The 27,181-nt window shown below is 47.7% G+C and overlaps 1 protein-coding gene across 3 annotated transcripts in view; it reads left to right on the top strand.

Moving 5' to 3' along the window:
* KIF15 (kinesin family member 15) overlaps nt 1–27,181 on the top strand; it is a 927,215-nt gene that overhangs the window by 436,564 nt on the left and 463,470 nt on the right. For all 3 annotated transcript variants that reach the window (XM_078663524.1, XM_078663523.1, XM_078663522.1), the window contains exon 21: nt 17,042–17,192. In XM_078663524.1, the coding sequence (XP_078519650.1) occupies nt 17,042–17,192 (151 nt within the window). The remainder of the gene's footprint in view (nt 1–17,041; nt 17,193–27,181) is intronic.

Genomic DNA, 27,181 nt, shown 5'->3' with positions numbered 1-27,181 from the left:
CGATGTCCGACAAAATTAGGCAAAGGAATCCACTTGGTGCAGTGCGGGACGCCGCTTTATCCTTCAGGTGGGGGCGGAGCCGGCAGGGAGAGCAGCCCAGGTGGCCACGGGCGCGCGGGGACTCCTGGAACTTGGAGCCCACCGCTTCTTGCTCGCAGCCCTGCCGGTCAAGAAGCAAACCAAACCTCAGTGCCCTGGAGACCGCTTCTAGCCGCGAAGCGGGACCCGCGAAGCGGGTCCGGCAAGGGACAGCGGCGGAAGCAGGCAAACAGGCAACAGGAGGCTCCCTCAGCTCCCTCCTCGGTCTCTGGAGCTGTAGGTCCGTCGATGTCCGACAAAATTAGGCAAAGGAATCCACTTGGTGCAGTGCGGGACGCCGCTTTATCCTTCAGGTGGGGGCGGAGCCGGCAGGGAGAGCAGCCCAGGTGGCCACGGGCGCGCGGGGACTCCTGGAACTTGGAGCCCACCGCTTCTTGCTCGCAGCCCTGCCGGTCAAGAAGCAAACCAAACCTCAGTGCCCTGGAGACCGCTTCTAGCCGCGAAGCGGGACCCGCGAAGCGGGTCCGGCAAGGGACAGCGGCGGAAGCAGGCAAACAGGCAACAGGAGGCTCCCTCAGCTCCCTCCTCGGTCTCTGGAGCTGTAGGTCCGTCGATGTCCGACAAAATTAGGCAAAGGAATCCACTTGGTGCAGTGCGGGACGCCGCTTTATCCTTCAGGTGGGGGCGGAGCCGGCAGGGAGAGCAGCCCAGGTGGCCACGGGCGCGCGGGGACTCCTGGAACTTGGAGTCCACCGCTTCTTGCTCGCAGCCCTGCCGGTCAAGAAGCAAACCAAACCTCAGTGCCCTGGAGACCGCTTCTAGCCGCGAAGCGGGACCCGCGAAGCGGGTCCGGCAAGGGACAGCGGCGGAAGCAGGCAAACAGGCAACAGGAGGCTCCCTCAGCTCCCTCCTCGGTCTCTGGAGCTGTAGGTCCGTCGATGTCCGACAAAATTAGGCAATCAGTCCAGCCCTCCTTCTCTGCATTCCTAAGCTACTGAATCACATCAATAGTTTCCGTCATGGTCTAGCCTTTATGTCTCCATGTAAGAGAAATACTGTATTAATATTCATAGAATATTCCTCGCACACACACTACATGTAGAATTATGCATGCACCAGTCTTAATGTCTGTTAGCCTTTGCCCTGATAACTTTTGGATTCTATCAACATGTTCTCTAAATACCAGATAAGCCTGAGTACATGTCGCTCTGACACTCCAGACTTTCGTCTCCTCTTCTAGCACAGAAGTCATAGCCCCCAGTCCTCCTGGTAACACGTCATTGTCAGTTTGCGCGCACCACTAGGTTAAAGGTCCCAGCTGCTCAGGTAGCCCCCTCCATGTTTCCGCCCCATTTATGACATATTCTGTTACGTTTACATCACATGTCTATGTATACGCCCTGTACACACCTCTTGTTACACCCACTTTATGCCTTATCTTTCGCGACTGCTACAAACTCCGCCTACTGTACTGAATACAATGTATTTGTTTAACTATAAATATTGTGCACTGTTATTAAAAGTTACCCTTATGCTCCCAGATCCTGCCCCCGGCAGCTGCCATCCTATTCCCATGCAGGCTGTCCTGTTCCTGTCCTTTTATGCTTAATTAAAGCCTGTCAACTTCAGCTACCTCGTATCTTGACTCTTATTTATTGAGCTATCTGTTATTAGAGTATCCTGAAAAATAGAACCGGTAATTAATTATTTATTTACCACATAATGGCGCCCGAATAGGGACTTGCCCTTTCCCCACGCGCCGGAGAAGCCACGCAGGCCCCCTGATCCTCTGCAGCCGTGACGGAACCATACCGTGCACGTGCAGATATTTCTGCTTCAAGTATCCCTCAGGCCCACGGAGGAGACGGAGGTTGCGGTCCAGCATCCAGACGAGGCGGTGGAGGAACGCGGCGAGTCCCGACCAGAGCCCAAGCCGAGAGTCCAAGGTCCGAGGTATCCGGAGGCCCACCTGTAACTGAAGTCCGAAGTTCGTCCGTCCGTCGTCGTAGCAGTCCAGTCCAGTCCGAGGCCTTCCGTTCTTGCTGCCCGGTGAGTACCGTTGCTGGGGTAGTATCTAGACAGGGTCAATTAATTTGTCTCTGGTCCGTGGGTTTGGGTACACAGATCCAACACGAAGTGTCCACCTAGGTGGATGCGGGTCCTGACGTGTCTCTTCATGAGACCGGTAAGTTTCGTACTGTTTCAGCATTGCATCTAGTAATTCTAGTCAGTTCTGTTCTCGAGAAATTCATGTGTTCTGTTCTCAGTATTTCAGGTAGTATTCTGTCCGAACTGTTATTTTTAAATGTTATTTCATGTGTTTTCAATGTCGTGGTATGAGTGATTTGTTTTCTTAAAGTTATTATTGTGTTTATCGTGTATTGTACTGTGTCCAGACTCTAGCCTAGTTCTGCCTCTGTTCTCAAAGTTACGTCAGTTCAAAACTAGAAAAGGTCTGCTCGAGGAAGCAGTTCCTGTCCCGCCTAGGGACAGTCCAGGTCATTTTATGTATCATAAGCATGGCATAAGTGCCATATTATATCTAGACTTATGGGTCGAGTATACTAAAGATCTAGAAGAGAAATATAGATGGCCTGTATCAGGTACATGGGATGCCGAGTGCATCATGCGAGTAGAAGAAGCATTATGGAAAAAGAAAACCAGACAGTCCCAGAAAGATGCCATCGAGTTATGGCGCAAAGAATCTCATAAAAGAACCGAAAAAGAAATCAGAAAGTCAGAATTAAGTAGAGAATCCTTAGAAAGAGCCCAAGAAAGGGAATTAATCGAAGTAGGTGAACGAGTTAAAGCCGAACAGTCAGACAGACAGAGAAATGCCCTCATTAAGGGTATGTATCCTCTTCTTGCCGAGGGCTTGCCAAAAGCAACCCCGGAAGTACCATGTAATTTTCCGCCGCCTTTAGTTCCGATTAAGCTACGTCACAAACCGACCGCAGCTGATATTTTTCTCTCGTCCTATTTGGACGATACAGTCCCAGAATATGCAAATCCTGTTCCGCCAGCTCCCGTAAATAATGTAATTCCTGTTCCTCCAGCCACCGGGGCACCCGTTACAGCACCTGTTACGGTACCCCCGGTCCAGCCCATAGTACAAGTTCCCGCTACATCAGTCACTCTGCCAGCCCGTACAATACCCGTCGACGATTCCAGTTTAGGAGCCGCGGGGGGAGGTCCTCCTCGTACCCCGCCCCAACACAAACGTGTAACGTTAGTCGAGTTACATGAACGTGCGTTACAGCGTACGCCCAAAAATCAGTCAGTTGCAGATATCAAACGAGCTCTTACAGAATGCCGTTATGATCCAGTCCCAGGCGATGATGGTATGGTCCTGTATTCATTGCGTGTAAGACGGGTGACCGAATATTTGGACACCCTACCGAATATGAAAGAATATCTAGACAGAATATATCGTTTCATCCGTACAGGAGTAGATCCAGAAAGTATTGGCGAGGCCATGTCTCAAAGAAAAGTCGAGATCCAGCTCATGCTTTTAAAGTTTCTAATTAATTGTTTGATAAGAGAACAAGATTATCCGGATAAAGATCCGGAAGAAATGAAAGTCCTGACAAGGTGGAGTGACCACATAGCCGAGGGAAGACACAAGACACAGAACTGTATAGAGAGTATGTACAAGAAGATCCGTAGGGAAATAATAAAGTTACACGAGAAACGAAAAGCAGCACAAGTAAGTGAGAAAGAAGACAACTCTTCTACTGAAGAGGTAGACGACGAGAATCCCACCAGAATAGCATATGTAGGTGGAACTAGACTTCCTGACCGACATTCACGTCTAGATCACAAGAAAGTTTTTCCTCCTCCAACACTAGAACAAGGTTCTCTCGAGCAAGTATATCAAGCTACCGATCACATTCTGAAATCACGAATCGGTTATAGTGAACTTAGTACCATGCATGAACAAGAACTAGCCCGATCAGCAGTCCGATGGATTACTGATTCTACCACTTTTCCAGACGAAATAGTGGCACAAATGTTTCTGAAACTGCCCCCAGCCGAGCAGCGACTGGTGGGTATGTATATGATCCAGCACCTCATTACACTGTATGAGGGACAACATTCTGATCCAGGTCCGTTACATGATGTTCTGAACGAGTTACTCCAGTATAAATGGAAAGGTCTAGGTACCGATTTAATTAGCGTCATTCTAGAACAGCGCCACAAATATAGAACGTTTCTGAACCCGCATTTTGTTCACGTCTCACCTCCAGAAAGTAAACCATTCTACATAGATAGACAGCATCCGTTACGAGAAGTACACCCAGTTAGGACACCGGATGGTGAAATGCAACGAGTATTTGTTTACATCCCTATCACAAAGATGGAACTCTTAGAGATGAAGAAATTAATTCCCTGTCACGACAAAGATCCAGCAGGGTTCCATCGAGAATTAAAAGACATGCTCCGTATGGGAGAATACACGTATCCAGATATCATTAAAATGTTAAAGGTCCTGTTGCCCGCAGGGGTATATGAAAAACTCAAGGAAAAAGAATGGGAGGTGGGAGAGAAAAAGATTGATTGGACAGCTCTAGAAGCTGAAGATAAAATACGAGTACCAGGTACCGGTCTTGGGGAGAAATGTAAAGAATTGCCCGAGTTATTGATTCAAGTTTTGCCAAGATTACTAGCCACGAAAAAGGAAGATTGGGATGCAATCTCAGCATGCAAACAGAAACAGGATGAAGACACTAGTGATTTTTATTCTAGATTCGAAAAATGTTTCATTATCAACAGTGGTTTGAAGACAGGTAGCGAGTCATACCCTCATCTTTTTGTTACTAAACTAGTCGAGAATTCAAGTCCACAAGTTAAAAATCGAGTTTTGAAAGTCGAAAGTACCTGGCAAGCTAGTACCCCGTCACAAATGCTTCAGATGCTCCAGTATCACCAGAATAGAATCAGGGAAGAGCAAGAACACGAAAGGAAACGTATGAAAGATACGAAAATGAAAGTGTTAGTTGCACAATCTGTTCCACAAGACAGTCAGAAGAGGGGTCCGAATCAAGCCAGTCATCCTGCAGCTCCCGTTAAAGGGACATGCAATTATTGTAAACAGCCAGGTCATTTTATAAACGAGTGTGCAGTTCTGAAACATAACATAGCAACTGGTAAAACTAAAGAAAGACCACGTCCGCCTAGACAAGAACAAGTTTCGCAGACTTCTCAGTCACCACAGAATGCACAACAGACAGTTCCAGCACCGCAGCCTATTGCTGCAACACAGCATGTTACACAGCAGATGTATCAGTATGCTCAGACAGAGTATCCAGATTATCAACAGTATTCATGAAACAGCCTAGAGAGGGAGGTAGGCTTGCCTCTCATCGAGATACCTGTAGATCAAGAGGGTCCCTATGTACACAGTCAAGTATTAGGGAAAGACAGAAAGTTTCTGATTGATACAGGGGCAAGTAGGACTACTATCAGTCATGACGAGGTTCCAGGGGCTCTGCTCTCAGGCTCTAAAAATGTTTCCCTTGGATTTTCAGGAAAGCCAATTGTTAACGAGATTTCAAAACCAGTTTCCCTAGAAGTTGGTCCATTGTCCCGAACTACTGATTTGTTACTTACGAAGTCATGTCCAGAAAATTTGTTAGGCATTAAAACATTGAAAGAATTAGGTGCAGTTATTTGCTGTTCTCCAGAAGGAGTCCGATTGTTTTTGAGAGACTTTAAAGGTCACTATGTATTACGTGATTTTGATCCAAGATTGTCAAATGTACCGCAGCATGTATGGGCGCAAGGTCCAACTGATGTAGGTTTTATGCAAATCACACCCCATCGTGTGACCCTCAAGCAAGGTATAGTTTTGCCACGGATCAGACAGTACAGATTGCCACCTGAGGCTGTAGCAGCCTTATCCAAAATTATTGACAAGCTCATTGCTCAAGGAGTGGTTGTAGAAACTGACTCCAATGTATGTAATTCTCCTATCATTCCAGTCATGAAACGTACTGATCCAAATGCACCTCCAGTATATCGATTAGTGATTGACCTTCGAGAACTTAATAAATGTATCATACCCCAGTATCCAGTAGTCCCAGATATTTCATCCCTATTAACAGCTATTGATTCTGAAGCTACATTTTTTACTGTAATAGACCTCAAGAATGCATTTTTCAGTGTTCCCATTCATCCAGACAGCCAGTACCTTTTTGGTTTTTGTTTAAATGGAAGGAGCTATAAATTCACACGAGCTCCTCAAGGTTTCACAGAAAGTCCTAGTATTTACAGTCAAGCACTTAAGAGACAACTAGACAACATTCACATGCCAACTGACACTGCCCTGCTCCAGTATGTCGATGATCTACTGATCACAGCCCGTTCTGAACGTGACTGCGAGCGTGCGTCACTTACAGTCCTGTATTTTCTGGCCGAGCAGGGGCACAAGGTGTCCCCTTCCAAATTACAATTCTGTGTCCAGCAAGTGATCTACTTAGGCCACTTACTGTCCAAGTGGGGTAGGCAGTTGACACCAGACCGTATCCAGTTGATAGCGAGTCTTCCACAGCCCAAGACACAGAAGGAGGTACGTGCTTTTATTGGCCTCACTTCTTACTGCAGACAATGGATTCCTCAGTATGCATTTCTAGCCAAGCCACTGATACAGTTAACGACACAGGAGGCAGCCGTATCGACTGTCCTCCCTTGGACATCTGAACATACACTTAGTTTTAATGAATTAAAGAAAGCCTTATGCCAAGCACCTGTTCTAGCTACACCGAACTACAGTAAGCCTTTTACACTTTTTGTCACAGAACGTAATGGTACTGCATTATCTGTTCTCACACAAGATCAAGCCGGACAGTACAAGCCTTGTGCTTATTTTTCGAGCACATTAGATCCAGTAGCCCAGGCTTTGCCTGCGTGCCTCAAGTCAGTTGCAGCCACAGCTCTAGCAATCAGACAAAGTGATTCCATAGTATTAGGACACTCCCTGACAGTACAAGTTCCACACTCCGTGGAAGTTCTTTTAAACCGAACACAGACTCAGCACTTGACAATTGCACGTTTAACAGGTTATGAACTGACACTGTTCCAGCCACACATAGAAATCAGACGCTGCAACGTTTTAAATCCTGCTACACTGTTACCGTCAGTTACTTCAAATCCTGCCACACATGACTGTGTGGAAGTCATTAACACTATGACTAAGCCGAGACAAGACCTGACAGTCATTGCATTACCTAATCCCGACCTGACACTTTATGTGGACGGTTCATGTATGAGAACTAGTACAGGAGATCTAGTAGCCGCGTATGCAGTGACTACTGAAACTGAAGTTATAGAAACACATCGTATTGACACCCTGTCTGCTCAAGCAGCAGAGCTAGTCGCTCTGACCCAAGCCTGCATACGTGCCAAGAACCTGAAAGTAAACATATATACAGATTCACGTTACGCATTCGGAGTTGTACACGACTTCGGAGTGCTCTGGCAGGAGAGAGGTTTCATGACTTCTCATGGAACCAAGATTCAGCATGGTCTCCTCATTCAAGCTCTGTTAGATGCAATACATTTACCGACAGCTATCGCAATCATGAAGTGCAAAGCACATACGAAAGTTACTGACATCATTTCCCAAGGTAATGATCTAGCAGATCGAACAGCCAAGCTTACAGCTCAGACTCCAGACATTCCAGTTAACACGACACAGACACTCACCCCAGATCCGACTACTTGTATGACAGTTAAGGACCCTACACAAGATGTCATAGACATACAGTTACATGCCACTCCCGAAGAAATCAAGAAATGGTCCGAACAAGGAGGGGTCCAGACAGATCAAGGATGGGTGACGAAGGGAAAAGCCACATGGTTTCTCCCCGACTCCATGGTTCAAGTCATTATCAATACCGCACATAGTCCAGCACACCTAGGAGAAAAAGCTATGTTAGACAGTATTCAGAACCTTTGGTTTAACAAGCATTTACGAGCTGCAGCCAAGCAGAAAGTCCGTACCTGTATGATATGTTGTCAATTCAATCCAGGTAAAAGTGTCCCGGTGGAACAAGGTGGATTCCAACCTCCTGACCACCCTTTTGAAGTCCTCCAGATGGATTATATTCAGATGGAGCGATGTCGAGGTTTCAAGTATGTCCTTGTAGTTGTATGCGCTTTGTCCAGGTGGACAGAAGCATATCCAGTTCCAGATTATACAGCAGCGACCACTGCCAAGCAGTTGGTTCGTGAATTCTTCCCCCGTTATGGACTCCCTAGGGTCGTGTATTCTGATAACGGCCAGCCATTCTCATCCGAGTTAATGAAACATGTTTCCCTTCTGTTAGGGTACCAGTGGAAGTTCCATTGTGTGCGCCATCCTGAAGCAGCCGGTCTCGTAGAGAGACATAATCAAACCCTGAAAATCCGTATTGCCAAGATATGTCAAGAGAAAGGTGTAGACTGGCTAGTTGCCCTGCCAGTTGCTTTATTCTTTATGCGCATGGTCGCACATTCCAGATCAGGACTGTCCCCTTATGAGGTCGTATTCGGCCGCCCCCCAAACATGTGGGGTACACCTAGACCCCGCAGTATTACAGATGTTTCCAGTAATATGTTGACAGATTACCTAGCTTCCTTGATGTCTGCCCTACACTCTTGTCGTTCACAGGTTGCCGCTGCATTTCCAGATAATACTGAAGTGAAACCGCATGAGGTCATCCCAGGTGACCTAGTACTGGTCAGGAACTTTGATCGTTCAAGTCCGCTGGAGCCTCGTTGGAAGGAGCCGCGACTTGTCCTCCTGACCACCCGTACGGCCGTGAAGTTGGAAGGCCGCAAGGGTTGGGTCCATCTGTCCCATGTAAAGAAATTCCATGGAGTCCGGAAAAAGACATTTTTAAAGGACACTTCTAAAGACTGTTCCATTTCTAAAGACTGCCTGAAACCAGATATTGATCTAAATCCTGAACTGAAAGTTCCTCTGTTAGAGAAAACTCCACAGCAGGAGTATAAATTGAAGCTCCGGTCTAGTAAAATAAGTCAGCCAGTTTAATTGTCTAAGTCCCTCTCGGGTGAAACGGTTAGACAGGTATCTGACATGTATGAGATAGACCCCCATAGTGAGAGAGTTAGTCAAAACTCTATCCGATGTATCGTTTTTCTAAGTTTCTTATTGTTTTTAAGTTTGATGGTTACCTGCACAAGTTATGCATTGCATTTATGTTTTCCAATTTCTCATGTAAATAAGTTTTCTAATGCTACAGTAGAGCACACATTTAGTGATCTGCCTCCTCACGAGTTATCTTATCGTCTTGCTATGCGCAACAATACATTCATCAGAATGTTACATTATTCACACCAGACCAGCAATGCTACTAATTGTTGGGTGTGTGGTCGACTCCCCCCTTTCCAGACACCGAAGGGAGTTCTGCCACTCTTTCCTTATCCGTTTTCACATAATGGTTCGTGTGGAGCATGGTCCATGTTAACGTCATCTTCAAATGATATGTCCCTTCTGAATAGAACATGTTTCCCAGACAGTCAGGACCATAAAATTCGAAGAATAATTACCTAAATTATATACTTCATTTTCTAGATCTAACCCTGTTCTATGGGGGAGACCTTCTCCCCCATAGAACAGGGTTAGATCTAGAAAATGAAGTATATAATTTAGGTAATTATTCTTCGAATTTTATGGTCCTGACTGTTCAGTCCGATACTACTCCAGACTTGCCTGCTATTTCAGTACTACCAGTCAAAGGCGAATTATGTGTCAGAAAGAATGGTTCCGCACATGTAGGACATAGTGATTGTACTACTATTGTCGAGTATAGTGACAGTGGGAAATCTATTTTCAAAACCTCACGTCATTCTTATTTTGTTTGTGGTCAGACCGCATATGTTCGTCTGCCCCTCGATTGGGATGGAACCTGTTACATTGCCTTCCTACTGCCACCAGTTTTTCTAGCCCCATCTGATTATCACAGAAACACACATCTAGTACACGTCAGACATAGACGGGAGATTGAGTCCCCAATTGTCGATCAAACTGAAACTACTCTAGAACAGTATCAAGACTTTAATAAAGGTTTCTTCTTCTTTATAGGACCTGTCCAGAATAGTAAGTTAATACGTAGACTAACCAGAACCCTTGAAGCAGTAGTGAATGAGACTACTTCTGCTCTAGGTAACTTAACCGAAGAGCAATCTGCTATGAGATTTGTCGTGCTCCAAAATCATCTCGTTCTTGACGTCATACTGGCCGATAGAGGAGGAGCATGTAGAGCATCGGATCTAGTTGCTGCATTTTCATTCCTAATAACGCGCCGTCTGTTTATTCAGCTATAACCAGACTTCATAAAATTGCCCATCAGTTACACCAGAATCCAGGCACCTGGACATGGTCCGGTTGGCTCTGGAGTATCATATCTGCCTGGGGATGGAAAGTATTGTCATTTCTAGGTATTGCAGTAATGATCATATTCAGTTGCTGCCTCTGTATACAATGTGGCCCTGCGATTTGCGGCATTTGTGCTACCTCTTGTATTCCTAGTCCTAAGTCCCGTTCCAAGACAATTCGAGACGAACAAATGATGCTATATGAAATGATAGATGGTATCATGAATATAGATGTTTCCTGATGGAAACGTAGGACACAAGGAGGGAATGTGGAAAAGTAAATTTTGCCATGTTGTATGTGCCTACGTGTTCCCCATATTATGTTATATGTGCATGATCGATATGCATGTATTCCCCTCTGATCGATTAAAGACGCAATTACAGTTGTGTCCATCTCTAGTATGCCAGTTCCCAGTCCTCGTGAAAACAACGAATATCAGGCCTATGTAAACCTACGTTGCCACGTTTTACAGTGTGCACGTTAATTCATTGAATTATCCCCGTTCCTAGGCCTCAAAAGGGCCCGGACTCAGATTCAGCTCCTGTCCCCTGAACCCTCTCCGAGGAGCGATACAGCCCCCACCTGTATCCCTGACCCTTAGCTTACTTTTATGCCTCGCAGTGCCCAGCTCGGCCTGGCTCTGCCTCCCAGTCTGCCAAGAGTATGTTATGATTCTAGTTATCAGTCCAGCCCTCCTTCTCTGCATTCCTAAGCTACTGAATCACATCAATAGTTTCCGTCATGGTCTAGCCTTTATGTCTTCATGTAAGAGAAATACTGTATTAATATTCATAGAATATTCCTCGCACACACACTACATGTAGAATTATGCATGCACCAGTCTTAATGTCTGTTAGCCTTTGCCCTGATAACTTTTGGATTCTATCAACATGTTCTCTAAACACCAGATACCAGATAAGCCTGAGTACATGTCGCTCTGACACTCCAGACTTTCGTCTCCTCTTCTAGCACAGAAGTCATAGCCCCCAGTCCTCCTGGTAACACGTCATTGTCAGTTTGCGCGCACCACTAGGTTAAAGGTCCCAGCTGCTCAGGTAGCCCCCTCCATGTTTCCGCCCCATTTATGACATATTCTGTTACGTTTACATCACATGTCTATGTATACGCCCTGTACACACCTCTTGTTACACCCACTTTATGCCTTATCTTTCGCGACTGCTACAAACTCCGCCTACTGCTACGCCTACTGTACTGAATACAATGTATTTGTTTAACTATAAATATTGTGCACTGTTATTAAAAGTTACCCTTATGCTCCCAGATCCTGCCCCCGGCAGCTGCCATCCTATTCCCATGCAGGCTGTCCTGTTCCTGTCCTTTTATGCTTAATTAAAGCCTGTCAACTTCAGCTACCTCGTATCTTGACTCTTATTTATTGAGCTATCTGTTATTAGAGTATCCTGAAAAATAGAACCGGTAATTAATTATTTATTTACCCCAGCCTCATACCCTTCTGGTGCCGTGGGTCCTCTGGCATTTAATTTGGGTGTGCCTCACCAATAGCCTCAGGCACCCATCATGCCGACGCCGCCGTCCTGGCAGTTTCCGGCTCTGAAGATGTCGACGCCGTATGTGCAGTCCCCGGCTCCATCCGGTGAACCTTCTTCTCTGATTCGTTTGGCGCCGGTTCCTGCTCCGGATCCTCCTTCGACGCCTCTCCCGGAACCATCAACGGTGCATGTTGCACTCAACCGAAGATGCACTCGAGGAGAGAAGCGCAGAGGTTGATAGAGGAAGAGCAGTACTAGGCTGAGGAGATGGAGGAAGGTGAAATTTATGATACTGAGGATATGTTTGAGGGTCTCTGTGAGGCAAGTGGACTTGACACCTCCCCAGAGTGGGACTTTGCTTCACAGAAAGCTTTCCCTTCGAAGGAAGTTGCACCTTAACATACTGTGATAAGGAAGGCTGCAGAGCTCTTGGATCTTCAGCTTCCCATGGCTGAGTATAAGCCAAATTTGCTCACAGAGGTGCTTCATTCTCCGTCATCTGTGGTTGAACCACTCTTGCCGTTCAATGATGCCTTGACTGAGCCAATCTTTGATGTGTGACGCAATCCTCTTTCTGCTCCTGCAGTTTCAAGGTCGGTGTCCAGAAGGGACAGGCCTGCTCCAGGGGATCCTGTGTTCCTTTCGTCTCATCCTTCGCCTGAGAGTTTGGTGGTGCAGGCTTCATGTTCTAAGCAGTCCATGGGCACCTTTCTGCAGGTTCCTGTTGACAGGGACTCCAGGAAATTGGAAAAATCTGCAAAGCAGGTCTTCTCTTCGGCGAGTATGGCTTTGAAGTCCACCAATTCTACCTGTTTGTTGTGTAGATACATTCATGCCCTTATGGACTCTGCCAAACAGCTTCTTCCAAAGTTGTCTGAGGAAGATTGGGGAAATTTCAGTGAGGTACTGGCAGACTCTCAGGCTGCGGCTCGCCAAGTCATCCAGTCTGGCCTGGACACAGCAGATTCGGTTACTAGGGTGATGGGCTCATCCATTGGTACGAGAAGGCATGCACGGGTAAGGTCTAGACTTTTTGGAGAAAAAGCTGATTTTGCTCTGCAAAGGGCAGTAAGGCCACAGCGAAATCCTTAGGTCTGCAGACTCAGGCAAAGGGTTATGGCTATAGAAGATACTGTGGCTTCGGAAAGTCTTCCTTTCATGGTTTCCGTCAGCCACAGCAGCAGCAACAGCAACAAAACCCCTTGTACAAGTCTTACACGGGTAAAGGCAGAGGTCGCCTTCGTGGAGCGGGTCTTCAGCCTTCCTCCTCCTCCTCCTCCTCCTCCTCCACCTCTCCCACCCCTCCCGGTAATGCAGGAAAGCATCCCTACATCCGCCAACCTTAATCATGCAGGTCCTGTGGGAGGCCGACTTACCCATTTTCTACAGGATTGGAAATTGGTCACTTCGGACCTTTGGGTTTTAGATCTGGTAGAAAATGGGTACGCCCTTCCCTTCAGGAAATTCCATCCTCCTTACCCTCCTTGCCAAGGGGTATGCACAGAGGACCATTTACTTCTTCTTCAGAAGGAGGTTCTTGTGCTGTTACAAAAGGGTGCAATAGAGTTGGTTCTGGAGCAGAAAAGGTGTCAGGGATGCTACTACCGGTATTTCCTGATTCCCAAGAAGGATGGCAGGTTACGACCCATCCTGGATCTCAGAATCTTGAATCGGTTTCTCAAGCAGGAGAGGTTCAAGATGCTGACCCTAGCGCAGGTTCTTCAGACGCTGTAACAGGAGGACTGGATGGTGTCCATCGACTTGCAGGATGCCTATTTTCACATCCCAATCCTGAAGTCGCACAGGATGGATCTCTGCTTTACGGTTGGTTCTCAACATTACCAGTTTGTGGTCCTTCCGTTTGGTCTTACTACTTCACCAAGGTGATGGCAGTGGTGGCTGCCCATCTCAGAAGGTCGGGGATCCCAGTTTTCCCTTACCTGGACGACTAGCTGTTGAAGGCAGAGTCGCCAGAGATGGTGCGTCGTCATCTGCAGGTAACAACCCAGCTGTTGTTCAAATTGGATTTTTCGATAAATGTGCCCAAATCTCACCTGGTGCCCTCTCAGTGCAACCTATTTATAGGGGCAGTACTAGATACCACTGTGTGTAGAGCTTTTCCTCCACCACAAAGGATTATCGACATTCAGGAAATGATCCCTTTGTTTCAGAATGGAGCGGTTGTTCCAGTTCTGAAGGTCCTTCGCCTGCTCGGTCTGTTCACTTCCTGCATTCTGTTGGACAACCATGCACGCTGGCACATGAGTGCGATCCAGTGGTGTCTCCGCAGGCAGTGGTATCAGCACAACAGAGATCTCAGGGAGTCAGTCAGGATCTCCAGAGAAGCTGCAGCGGATCTGTCTTGGTGGAACGTGGAGGGCAATCTGTCTCAAGGAAAGCCCTTTCATCTTCCTCCATCGGTGGCCACAGTGATAACGGATGCCTCTACCCCAGGGTAGGGTGCTCATCTGGGGGATCTGAAGATTAAGGGTCTTTGTGCTCCAGAGGAAAGATTGCTTCATATCAATCTTCTTGAATTGCGGGCGATATGTTTGGCGCTCACGACCTTTCTCCCTTCCCTTCACGGTCAGTCGGTTCAAGTCCTGATGGACAACACTGCTGCGATATGGTACATCAACAAGCAGGGAGGAGTAGGGTCGTACCAAATCTGTAAAGAGGCGTTGCGGCTCTGGTCCTGGGCTCAGGACCATCGTATTTGCTTGATGGCAAATGATCTGGCCGGGGTGCTGAACATGCGTGCGGACAGTCTCAGTCGGCAGTTCTCTGCCGACCACGAGTGGAGGCTTCATCCGGAGGTAGTTCGACACATCTTCCGGACGTTGGGAACTCCTCGGGTGGACCTGTTTGCCACTCTCGAACCCGCACTGCCCGTCATTCTGCAGTCTCCAGTTTCTGAAGCAGGGAGCGTTGGGGGGCGCGTTTCAGTTGAGTTGGAGCACACAACTCCTTTATGTCTTCGCGCCCATACCCTTGATTCCTCGGGTTCTGAGGAAGATTCGCCAAGACCGGGCCCAAGTTCTATTGTTTGCCCCGGATTGGCCAAGAAGGGTGTCGTACACAGACCTCCTTCACCTTCAACAATTCAACAACAATACCTTTCGTCGCACCCTCCGCTCCGTCTCCCTCTCAGGGTAGACCTCCCGCAGTCGGAGGGGCAGGTTCTACACCCCCACCTCCACAGCCTGCACCTTCATTCCTGGAGATTGAACGGGCAACCTGAATTCTTTCTCTCTTCCGCCGGACGGAGTGGATGTTATTTTATCGGCCAGGCGACACTCCACCAAGTCTATTTACTCCTACAGGTGGTCAAGATTTGTTAAAAGCTCATCTTTCTGATGATGTTTGTTTTTCGCTGCATTTGGCCCAGCAGGGTTGTACTGTGGCTACTGTTAAAGGTTATTTGTCGGCTTTATCAGCATTTCTTTGTTTGCTTGATCAGCGTCTCTTTCTAAATCTCCGATTGTTTAAAGGTTTATTAAGGGCCTTACTAATGTTTCCTTCCACTCCCTTCATTATGCCCCAGTGGGATTTGAATCTAGTTTTAACTTTCTTAATGGGTTCCCCATTTGAACCTATGCATAGTTGTCCTTTGAGACTGCTGTCATTCAAAACGGTCTTCCTTGTGGCTATTGCCTCGACCAGGAGGGTGGGTGAGCTTCAGGCTTTGAGTTCTAAGCCTCCGTTTCTGACTATTCATGCTGAAAGGTTGGTTCTCAGGACCATGGCTGCTTTTCTGCCTAAGGTGGTAACTCCCTTCCATCTAGGGCAGTACATTAACCTCCCTACATTTTATACTCCCCCTCACCCTTCCAAGGAGGAGGAGAGGCTTCACCGCTTGTATCATAAGAAGGCGCTTAGTTTCTATCTGGATTGAATGAAGGACTTGTGACTGGACGATCAGCTCTTTGTGGGCTACGTTGGACGCATGAAGAGCAAGGCGGTGCACAAGTGCACTTTATCCAGGTGGATCATCTTGTGCATCAAGATCTGCTACGCTCTGGCTAGTAAGGAGCCTCCTGAAGGTATTAGAGCTCATTCCACCAGGACTAAATCATCTACTTCTGCCTTGTCCAGAGGTGTTCCTGTGTTGGACATCTGTAGGGCCGCAACTTGGGCCTCCCTCCACACTGTCGCAAAGCATTACTGCTTAGATTCCGAGGTGAGGAGGGCTGGCCATTTTGCGCGCTCTGTTTCGCAAGACTTTTTTGGTATAGAAGGGTGGACACCCTCCTCCGGGGGTTGAACTACTGTGGGATTCTAGTCATAAGGTGAGGAATCCACAGGCAGATGTATCCATCAGAAGAACAAGTTACTTACCTTCGGTAACGCTTTTTCTGGTGGATACAGTATCTGCCTGTGGATTACTCACTGACCCACCCGCCTCCCCGTTGGCCATCCGTTTATACCTTAAGAGGTATTGGTTAATATGGTTGTTTCATATTGTCATTTTGTATTGCCTCTGTTTGCCTTTGTGTAGGCTTATAGGAAATGTTTGCTTTCTGTTGCTTTCCCATTTCACTTTACACTGTGTGTATTTGTTTTAAAACTGTGTACTATGTATGCAATGTCTCTATGGTCATTCCACCTGTTCGTCTCGGAGGCATGGAAAAAAATCAGTGGAACTGACTTCATCACGCCGACGTGGCCCTCTTATGGCTCCAGTGACGTCATGTGGAGCCACGTGCGGAGCCATAGCAGTGTGACGACCTCGTCGGCGTGGAGAGCTAGGAAAAAGTTTCTGCAGAATGCTGGCGCAGGGGATATTCATAAGGTGAGGAATCCACAGGCAGACACTGTATCCACCAGAAAAAGCATTACCGAAGGTAAGTAACTTGTTCTTTTATAAATTAAAATAAGCTTACGTGGTAAAATACAGGCTTTCAAAAGTACTTTGTTTCAAAAAGTTTTTTTTTTTTAAATTAAAAGCCTATTGCACATCTGTCTGTAAAAGGCTCCACAATTCTGTGCTTATGACTATAATGACGATTCCCTAGAGGAGAACGTGGACTATAGGTAGCTAGCTAGTCCGTCGTCTTCCTGTGGACATACATGCTTTCTTGTTTTTGAGATATATTCCTCAATGTTACAGGCTAGAGCATGAAACCATCCTAGAAGAAAAAAGATCTCTCCAAGATGCATATGATAATTTGGAAGAGGTAATGAAGTTTGAGACTGATCAACTGAAGCAACAATTACTGGCCACAAACCAAGAAGGCGACACTCTGAAAACTGAACTCAGCGTAAGGAAGCTTTCTTTAACTTCTTACTTAACTTCAAGCATTGCAGCTGTGTGAAACACTGATTAGGTAATGGTGTAGCCAGCTTGTAATGGCGCTGTGGACATTGGATAAGAAAAATATATCTTTATCATGTGAATTAGAGCTGCTTTATTCAAAATGATTTTCGAACATTCAGTTAATTTTAATTGGTGTCTAAGTTGTCTACCCTGCTTCCCTGTCTCCTTTTGATAACCCCTTAACAGGGACTCCAGACATTTTAAATTTTATTTCAAGCCCATTTGTCTCCAGTGGTGCTCCACAAGGTTGTCCTATTTGCCAGAATTTGCAGAAATTACCTTTTGGTCTTGACTTCTGTCTTCTCAACCAGAAAAATGCACTTCACTTTCAAATGGATTTTGATACAGACTAAGCAGTACTCCTATTGCAGGGAGTGCAGGTCTATGACTTGCCCAGATAATTATTTTAAGTGGTCCTGGTGGTAAAATCTGGTTACAACCTGTGTGGATCAACCACCACTCCTATTTGATTTAGTTCAGCCCGTGTCCTTGTTTGCAACCAAACCTAACCTACAACGTATTCTCTTAGATTTTGCCTTTTTGTATCGGATATTAGTGCCTATTGTAAATAGTGTGCATTGCATAGCCATTGAATATTGACTTCAGTTCTACAGCATGCAAGTGCACAGAGCCATAAGCTCTCACTTGACTTTGTGTTACCTGCTCCTCCCCACCAATGGCCCCCAGCAATCACTCCCCAGCTGAAAACCTTGATTGGTGGCATATACTTGGTTGATTTTCGGTTGAAAAGCCTCATGCTGATGTGACCAGCTGTAGGACGTAAGATGAATACCCAGAAATGCTGCCTATTTTCTGTTCAGATATTGCCATTGACATGTTCATCCCCTTTCAAGTGTAAGTACTTTGCTTGTTCTTTTGTGCCATTACACTGATTTGTTTTGACACCCATTAGGGCTCCTCTAGAAAAAGATTTGACCAGACTGCCAAGCTGAAATGTCTGTTGCATGTGTGTCTGGATTCTTTGTGTCTGTAGAGCAAGGTTGATGCTTTCACTCCTTTAAGAATTTATTTATTTATTTATTTGAACGTTTTATATAGCGCGAACAAGATCTTTGCAGATATCAGAGCGCTTTACAAAGAGAGGGTACATGAGGAAGCATAGTCAAGCAGGTAAATCAGTAGAGCTAACAATACAAATAGATGGGGTCAAAGCTAATCATGTAAGGCAATAATACAAGTAATACAAATAAGCAAAGGGGTCGAACAAGTAGTACAGATCTGTGCAGATTCTTTAAGAGTCCGAAATAATAGTTCAGGTGTATTTAGCCATGAGGATAGCTTTTACTTCTTTCTTAAAACATATAGTGGAGGAGATGAGCCTGATTTCAGGAGGGAGTGAGTTCCAGATTCTGGGTGCCATTCCTGAGAAGAAGTGTTTATAGTTTTTTTCCTTCCGAAATCTTCGAGGCTTCAGCAAAAGATTGTTTGTGCCTCTAGTGCTTCTAGAGCCGCCAGAGATTGTCAACTTCTGAGTGAGGTAGCCGGGTGAGTTAAGGTGTACCGCCTTGTGTGTCATAAGTAGACTGGGTTAAGCCCCCAAAATGAACACTGAAAAGCAGGCATTAGGAGAAAGGTTTTCATTTCTCCTTGCTTTTATGACCTTGCACGTGTGCAGCACATACATATTTTCGAAAAGGTTTTAATTTGTCTAGCTATAGTATTTTGTACAGAAGGGTACCCTTCCTGTACAAATCTTCTGGTAGACTCCGGCAGGCACCCTAGCTCTATGGCACTACGGCGAGAACAATCTGAATATGGCACTCTCCCCGTCATGCCAACTGTACATTATTTTTAGCTACAAAAGAATTGTGATACTTTTAGTCTTGCCTGCTTGCTGTTCACAGCAGCTCACTGAAAGTAGCACTCCGTGATCAAACCAAAAGTTTGCATTTATGCTGACTCAATCCTCCTTCATGCTCAACAATCTCATTTGCCATGTTGAATGCAAGAATGTCCTCAGAGATCCAACCAAGCTCTTCACATGTTTTACACCATCGTATTGTGCTTTTGAGCACCCAGACAATTTTAGCAAGTAGTTGAATGAAGCAATTGTATCTGTCACTGCTTATTTACTATTGTCTTTGTAGCTCCCAAATACTGCTGCAACCAGTAGCAGCTGCTAATATTGCCAAAGAATTGGCGACAGCTCACTAGCCTCTAGGAAGGTCCGAGATGGGAAGGAAAAACCCACAAACTTGCGGGGGGGGAATGGGGGGATTGGGACCTCCTTGGCAGTATTAATCATCTTGATTGAAGATCATAAATTGAGAATAGCAAAGCACCAACCTCCTCTTGGGTAACACGAAGGAGAAAGAAGCCAGGCCAAATTCCGGAAGAATACCGTAGAAATTTCTAGCTGCAAGGACCAAAAGTCAGGGGGAAACTGGAAGCAAAGGGGCCAAGAATGTATATTTAATAAGAAAATGAGCACATTGTGATGCACCCTTCACTTAGAATTGGCCACTAATGTATGGTACTGGCAGGAATATCCATCATAGGAAAAATCTTATTTCTTTGGCTTAGGAGCCTCCGATAACATCTTAGGCCCAGGTTTGCCATCTTTCACCTAGCATTACATTCCACAATCCTACTGCTGTCCAGACAGATCATGGAACAACTCTTTGGGTTGCTGCAAGCACAGGAACAAAAGAATGATCCCTGCAATGAGGGCATGCATCATCATCATCTGATTGCTTCGCCTGACAATGCGGAAAAAGCTGCTTTCTCTTCCGCCTGCCCTGGGCAGTCAGTAAGCTGGCAATTTGGGACTTGTTTTGTGTAAGTTATATGAAACGCAAAGCCATCAGGTTTCTATGCATACAGGCTTAAAATGTAAACGCAGGTTAAATGTGAGGCGGTTTGTGATTCTGGTGAATAAACTGTGTTGTCAGCAAGGTGGCTTAGCATTTTACTGTCCCAATACTTACATCGAGTGTGATCTACAGGGTTTTCAGCTACCTTTAGTCAAACTGAGTACCATCAAAAAGTGTTATGGGTTACTGTGGGAAATTGGGGTACTGGTTGAGGGGGGCGAAACCATACTCGAGCAGCAACCACAATTCCTGTCAGGTTGAAGTGATAAGCAAACCCCAAATTAACCTATGCTCAACCCTCTGGCAGCTTGGGACAAAGCAGTCAGGCTTAACTGAGTGTAAACTAGTGTTTATGCAGCACTTTAAACCGTAATAAAGTGAAAACACAACACAAGAAAAATACCACACCATTTAAAAAAACCCAGAACAAATGTAATAATACATTTGAGACCAAAACGACAAAAATTCAATCAGTAGAACTAGATATATGCGATTTTAATTGTTCCGATATGGAGCTTCAAGGAGATGCGTCATGCACCGTCTGTTCTGGCCAAAGGACCACAGATGGGCTGGCAGAGTACCTTCAGGCCCGCTTTCAAAGTGTCCAGGACTGGAGTGGCACCACATGGGGCCAGGACTCACAGCAGACATTCCAGGTGCTGTGTTGAAGGTGCATGGAGCCTTTTGTATCCTAGAAGCTAGCTCCAATCAGGAGGCCAGCTTACTATCCCTTGGAGTCACTATGTGTTCTTGGGTTGAAGATTCAGGTCCATCCCTTCTCACTCTGGCAGCAGAGTAGCAGTCCTTCTTGCCGTAGAGCAGCACAGCAGTCCCTCAGAGTCTTCCAGAGGCCCAGAGGTGTACTGCAGAGTTGGGCTTGAGGGTCCATTATTTATCCTTGGTGCCAGCTTTAAATTAGGAGATGTTTCAAGAGGTGCTTAGAATTTTCTGCCTTCCTATCCTGGCCCCAGCTTATCCAGGGGCACAAAAACGAGTGTCAAATCCTTTGTGAATGTGCTCAGGCACAGAGGCTTTATGTTTACGTGTGGTAGGTGACCTCGCTCCCTTTCTGACAATATCACTCCTTCCCCGGCATCGAACACCAAAAACCGAACGTGCCTGATGCTTGGACAAGTTTGTGGCGTGGTGCACTGAAAAACATGTTGACCCACTTTCTGCACCCTTGCCTGGATGGTTGTTTGTTTTGTCCTTAGTCTGGAATTGACTTGCTATGAACACAGTTAAGGGGTATCTTTCAGCCATCTTTGCTTTCTTGCAGTTGCCAGACCATCTCTGCCCAATTGTCACACGTTGTGACACTTTGCCTGAAAGGTCCTCAACATATGTTTCTTCCCAAACCTTTTGTTATGCCCCATTGGAACCTTAAATTGGTCTTAACCTTCTTGATGTGTTCCCCCTTTAAACTCCTGCATAACTGATCCCCAAGACTTCTGCCAATCCAGACAGTCTTCTTGGTGGCCATCACATCTGCCAGGAGAGTCCGCGACCGACGAGCTCTTTCATTTCACCCTTTGTATACTAGCTTCTTCCCATACAAACTGGTTCTCTGAACCTGTGCTCTTTTCAGCCTAGGGTGGCAACACCTTTCCATGTTTGCCAAAGCATCACGCTGCTGACCCTTTGTGTTCTGCCTCACACCTCTAAGCAGGAGAAGAAAAGACTACAACACTTGGATCCAAAAAGGGTATTGTCATTTTATAATGATCGCACCCGAGAACAATGGATGAACGATCAGCTCTTTGTTGGGTTCACTGGAGCAAAGAAGGGAAAACCAGTGTAGAAACACACAATCTCCAGATGGATTGTATTTGGCTTAAAGATCTGCTTCGAATTTGCCAAGAAGCAACTCCCTAAGTTCTAGCGGACTCATTCCACCGGAGCCACGCTGCGACTACTGCACTAGCTTGTGGAGTTCCTGTCTTAGACTTCTGTTAGGTTGCTACATGGACATCCTTGCACGCGTGTATCGAACGCTACTTCCTGGACAGTCAAGTCCGTTGTGATTGGCACCTTGCCCATTTGGCCCGCCTGGACTTTATGAGCTCTACCAATTCGCAGACCCACTTCTGGGGAAGTATTACTATGGTATCTATTCTGAGGTGAGTAACTTTGGGTAGTGCCTTATCTGGTAGAGACCCTATCTAGCTGCAGATTCCTTCCCAACCCTCTCGTTCTACTAACTGTTTTTCTTACCTAAAAAGGTCCCTGTAGGCCAGTGGTACTCAAAGTATGGCCCGTTAGTGTAATGGTTAGCAGTCCTCTCTCAGGACCACCGCACGTCATCCGCAGGCCTGGCGTCGCCTGCGGGGTAAACAAAAAGGAAACACCCCTTCGGGGGTTGTTATTCCGGCAGTATGATACTGTGTGGTGTGAATTGCTTGTGCCAACACCAGCACCTGCATGCCCTGTGGGCCCCCTCCTGTCCCTGCTGGGTGCATCCTCACACTGGCAACGAGGAGGGCCGTAACCCTCGCTCGCTATCTCTGCCGCCTGCCGCTGCTGACGGGCTCACTGATCTTCGGTTGCGGCTGCAGATCCGCCGACCGCGACGCCTCGCACACACGTGCGCACCTCTTTATCGGATGAGTGCACCCTGCCGCGCCACTGCTCCCAGCTCCAGAAGGAAGACTCTTGCACTACCAGGCGCCTCTCCATCTCTTCTCCTGCCGCGCAATCACAGCGGGCTGCCTGCAAATGCTCAGCCCTAAGAGCTGCACCTCCACGTGCACACGCACCACCTCACCTGTAGGGCCTACCAGTGGACTTGTCTGCTCTCACTCAGCCCAACAATTTTGGACCACTACGCTGTTCCTCTGCGTCGCAACTTCTGCGGACTCACCCCCACCAGCTCTTCGCCAGCCCAGCTCTTTTCACCCCAGACCCCCATGGGGGACAACGATCATGCTGCAGCAACCGGCCACCCCCCCTTCCAACACGCGACCTCAGGGGTGTTACCGCCATTCAGCGAATTGGAGGATCCCGCGACTGCATCCCCCAGATGAAAGATATGGATTGAGCGCCTAAGCAATTACTTTGTCGCGACCCGTGAGAATGACGAAGCGGTGAAGAGGTTGTTGCTGCTGCACTATGCTGGCGATTAAATCTTTAAACTTTTTAAACACCTGCCTAACACAGGAGCAGCCACTGACTACAACGCAGCGGTGACCGCGCTAGATGCCCATTTTGATCCCCAACTGAACCCTGATTTTGAACGGTTCAAGCTGCGTCAAGCCCGCCAGAGGGAAGGGGAGTCCATGGACACATTCTGCGCCCGGTTACGCGAACTCACCAGCAAGTGCCCCGAAGATGACCAACCAAAAGAGATCAGGGGGCAGCTCATCCAGGGATGCCGAGGCAAGACACTGAGAGGCCTCATCTTACGCCAACCGAAGATCGCGCTCGAAGACATGTTGATACTGGCAAGGTTGCACGACCTGTCGGCAGCTAGAGCGAACGAGATGGACCAGGTACTTTGAAGCCCCAGGGACGGTCAGATGCCATCAAGACGGAGCGGGCAGATGCCCTCAGGACCAGGCCGAAGGGAGACTCCTTCAGGAAACCAAAGCTGGAAACATCCAAGCCGAGATGTGGATGCTGCGGCCACGAGCCACACGCAGCAAAAGACTGTCCTGCACACGGGAAAACCTGTACCAATTGTGGCATACCCAACCACTTTGCCACTGTGTGCCGAAGACAAGACAGAGGCTGCGATTACCGAAACCAAAGACCCCTAACACGGGCGGTACGACAACTGTCGGTGACAGAGGCAGCTTCATCCGAAAATGCCCAAAGAAAAGGCCGAAGGTACCCAGGGCCAGTCGAAGACTCCTCGGAAGAAGATGATGAAGTGTACCTGATTTCTTTCGCACGTGAGCTTGAGTGACGCCGTACGCCCCAGCCAACGTGCATGATCCATGTGGCAGGAACCATGATAAAAACAGTCATTGACACCGGAGCGACAGCGAATGTAATGGGCCTCCAACAATATCTACGCCTACGACCATGCCCACTAGTGACCCCGTCCAAGACCAGGATATACGCATACGGGCGGACACACCTCTTCCGTTAAAAGGGAAGATTTCGGTCCCCATTAAAGCAGATGACCTGGATGTCACGGCAATGATTCTCGTTATCGACCGAGAAGCAGACACCCTATTGAGCAGCCCACACGGCAGAGGACTTGGGCCTCGGCTCGTTTGCCAGGAGAATCCAAACCCACCAAGTAGAGGAACTACTTGGCCAGTTCCCGGAGCTATTCCAAGGACTTGAATGCATCAAGTGTGATCCCATCAAATTACACATTGACAAGACGTTTGCCCCAGTTGCTTTACGACACAGAAGAGTACCATTCCATCCAAAGCCACTGGTGGAAAAGGAACTAGAAACCCTGGAAGAGCAAGGCGTCATCGAGAAGGTGTCTGGACCAACGCCGTCGGTGTCCCCGATGGTCATCGTGGAAAAACCGAAGCAGCCGGGAGCCATACGCCTCTGCATCGATATGAGACTACCGAACAAAGCCATCAGAAGGGAACATCACATCCTACCAACGATGGATGACATAATTGCAGACGTCAACGGGTCCAAGTGGTTTTCGAAGATCGATTTGAATACAGGATACCACCAGCTTCCTTTGTCGGAAGAAAGCCTTTACATCACAACTTTCAGCACCCACCTAGGGCTAGGAAGATACAAAAAGCTCGACTTCGGGATATCCTCAGCAGCTGAAGTATTCCATAACACGATACAGGAGATGCTGTCAGGATTACCAGGAGTGTTGAACGTCAGCGACAATATACTGATCCACTCAGCAACCGCAGCTGACCAGCACAGACACCTCCGCAATACCTTAAAACGTCTCAGCGAGCACGGGGCAACGCTGCATAGAGACAAGTGTCAATTCTTCTAACCATCTCTTGAATTCTTCGGGTATGTGTTCAATCAGGAAGGCATCCAAGTGGACCCAAGGAAGTCACATGCCATCAAGAACACCCACGCCCCGACAACGCCAACTGAAGTGAGAAGTTTTCTGGGAATGGCTCGTACTGCAGGAGATTCATCCCAGGACTAGCTACCCGGGCAGAGCCGCTCAGGACCCTTACCAGTACGGACACCAAGTGGCAATGGGGTCAGAAAGAGGAAGAGGCGTTTCGAGAATTAAAAGATGCACTCCTGGAAGAAGCCACGCTGGCGTACTTCTATCCAATGAATAAAACTGAGGTGCTCGTTGATGCAAACCCAGTAGGACTAGGAGCATTTGGCCCAAGAACATGAACCCGGACAATGGTCAGCCCTGGCATTCGCCAGCAAGTCACTCACGCCCAACGAAACAAAATACGCTCAGAACGAGCGGGAAGCATTAGCCATAAAATTGGCCTCTAGTCATTTTCATCTATGCTTAACGGGGCAGCCGTTCACCATGGTCACTGACCACCAGCCCCTCGTTCCTCTCTTCAAAGGAACTGCGCCTCAGCCCGTTCCCCGAATTGAGCAATGGGCAGTCCAGCTACAGCCATACGAGATGGAGGTGGTATACCGTCCGGGAGCCAAAAACCCCGCTGATTTCCTGTCGAGGCACCCCTTCCCGCAAAAGATACCGGAAGACACCGAAAGTGCAGAACACTACGTACACCTGGTATCAATGGCTGCCTGCCCCCAAACCATGACCCTGGACGACATCAAAGAAGCAGCCGCCACCGACGCAGTGTACGCCAGAACTCTACAAGCCTTCCAAGAATGGTCGTGGACGGATTACCTCCGCCAAGCCAACTCCAGTGCCCCGGAAGATCGAGAAAACCTTGCGAAGATATGGCGTATAAGGAACAAACTCAGCGCCACGGGGGACGGAATCCTATGAACAGGATCGAGGCTAGTAATACCTCAAGCACTAAAGCACCGCGCAACCCAATTAGCTCATGGAGGCCATCAGGGGTAACAAAGATGAAAGCACGGATGAGAGAAAAGGCTTGGTTCCCGGAACTAGAGAAAATGGTCGAGGATTTTGTCCATCACTGTCCGCCGTGCCAACTGACGAGCGCCGTAGAAAGACCGACTCCGGTGATTACCGAAGGAGCATGCACTGCCCCATGGTCCAAAGTGAGTGTAGACTTCGGGAGCTTCCCTGGAGGGAAACACATGTCAGTGCTGGTAGATGCCTTCTCAACGTACCCCACAGTGGAGCCGGTTGTGTCCACCGCCTTTAACCACATGGACCCCATCCTGGAAAAAGTGTTTGCCATGTTTGGGTTTCCCCACAAGATCCGCAGTGACAATGGGCCACTGTTTCAAGGAGCAGAATTCGCCACATTCCTAGAACAGCGAGGAATACATCAACGGCGAGTCACTTCTCAATGGCCACAAGCCAACGGCGATGTTGAACGGTTTATGCACACGTTAAACAAGATGTTCCGCATAGCGGTGGTCGACCCAGAGAAGCAGCTTCACGAATTCCTGAGAGAGTACAGGAGCACCCCCCACTGCACCACATAGAGGAGCCCCTGGTCGCTGATGCTCCACGGCCCCAGAAGAGACCTTCTCCCCACATGTCCAGGATGGGTGTCACTGCCTCTCGAAGCTGAGGAAACAGAAGACCGGAGAACCAGTCGGAACCAATGAGTAAGCCTCCGCCGCCATGCCGCACCACGGACACTCCGAACTGGGACCACCGTCCTCCTCAAGGACCGTCGACCAGGGGGAAAGTTCAGAACTAACTACGAGCCCAGGGCCTGGACGGTCACTGCCCACAACGGAACCATGGTGACTGCACGGAGAGGAAATTTAGAAGTTTCCCGAAACATCCCATGATTCAAGGAAATCCCTGCTGAACGACCGACTGGACCCCTCGAGAATCAACCAGTTGGCCCGACCATCACAGCACACGAAGACCCAAGCGGAGGATCAGGGAGCGACGGAGGCAGGGGAATACCGGAGGCTACCACCTCGCCATCACCAGGCCTGCCTCCGAACAGCACGACCCCCCGACAGCACGCGTCTGCAAACCTATCCTGAGGGGTACAACCTGCGACCAAATCCTCGCCCGAACCAACCCCTGCAAGACTTGCTGATGATGCACGACCAACGC

This window comes from Lissotriton helveticus, chromosome 10, assembly GCF_964261635.1.
Source record: "Lissotriton helveticus chromosome 10, aLisHel1.1, whole genome shotgun sequence".
Classification (NCBI taxonomy): domain Eukaryota; kingdom Metazoa; phylum Chordata; class Amphibia; order Caudata; family Salamandridae; genus Lissotriton; species Lissotriton helveticus.
Note: the sequence above shows the minus strand (reverse complement) of the source record. Positions and strands in the feature narration are given on the sequence as shown.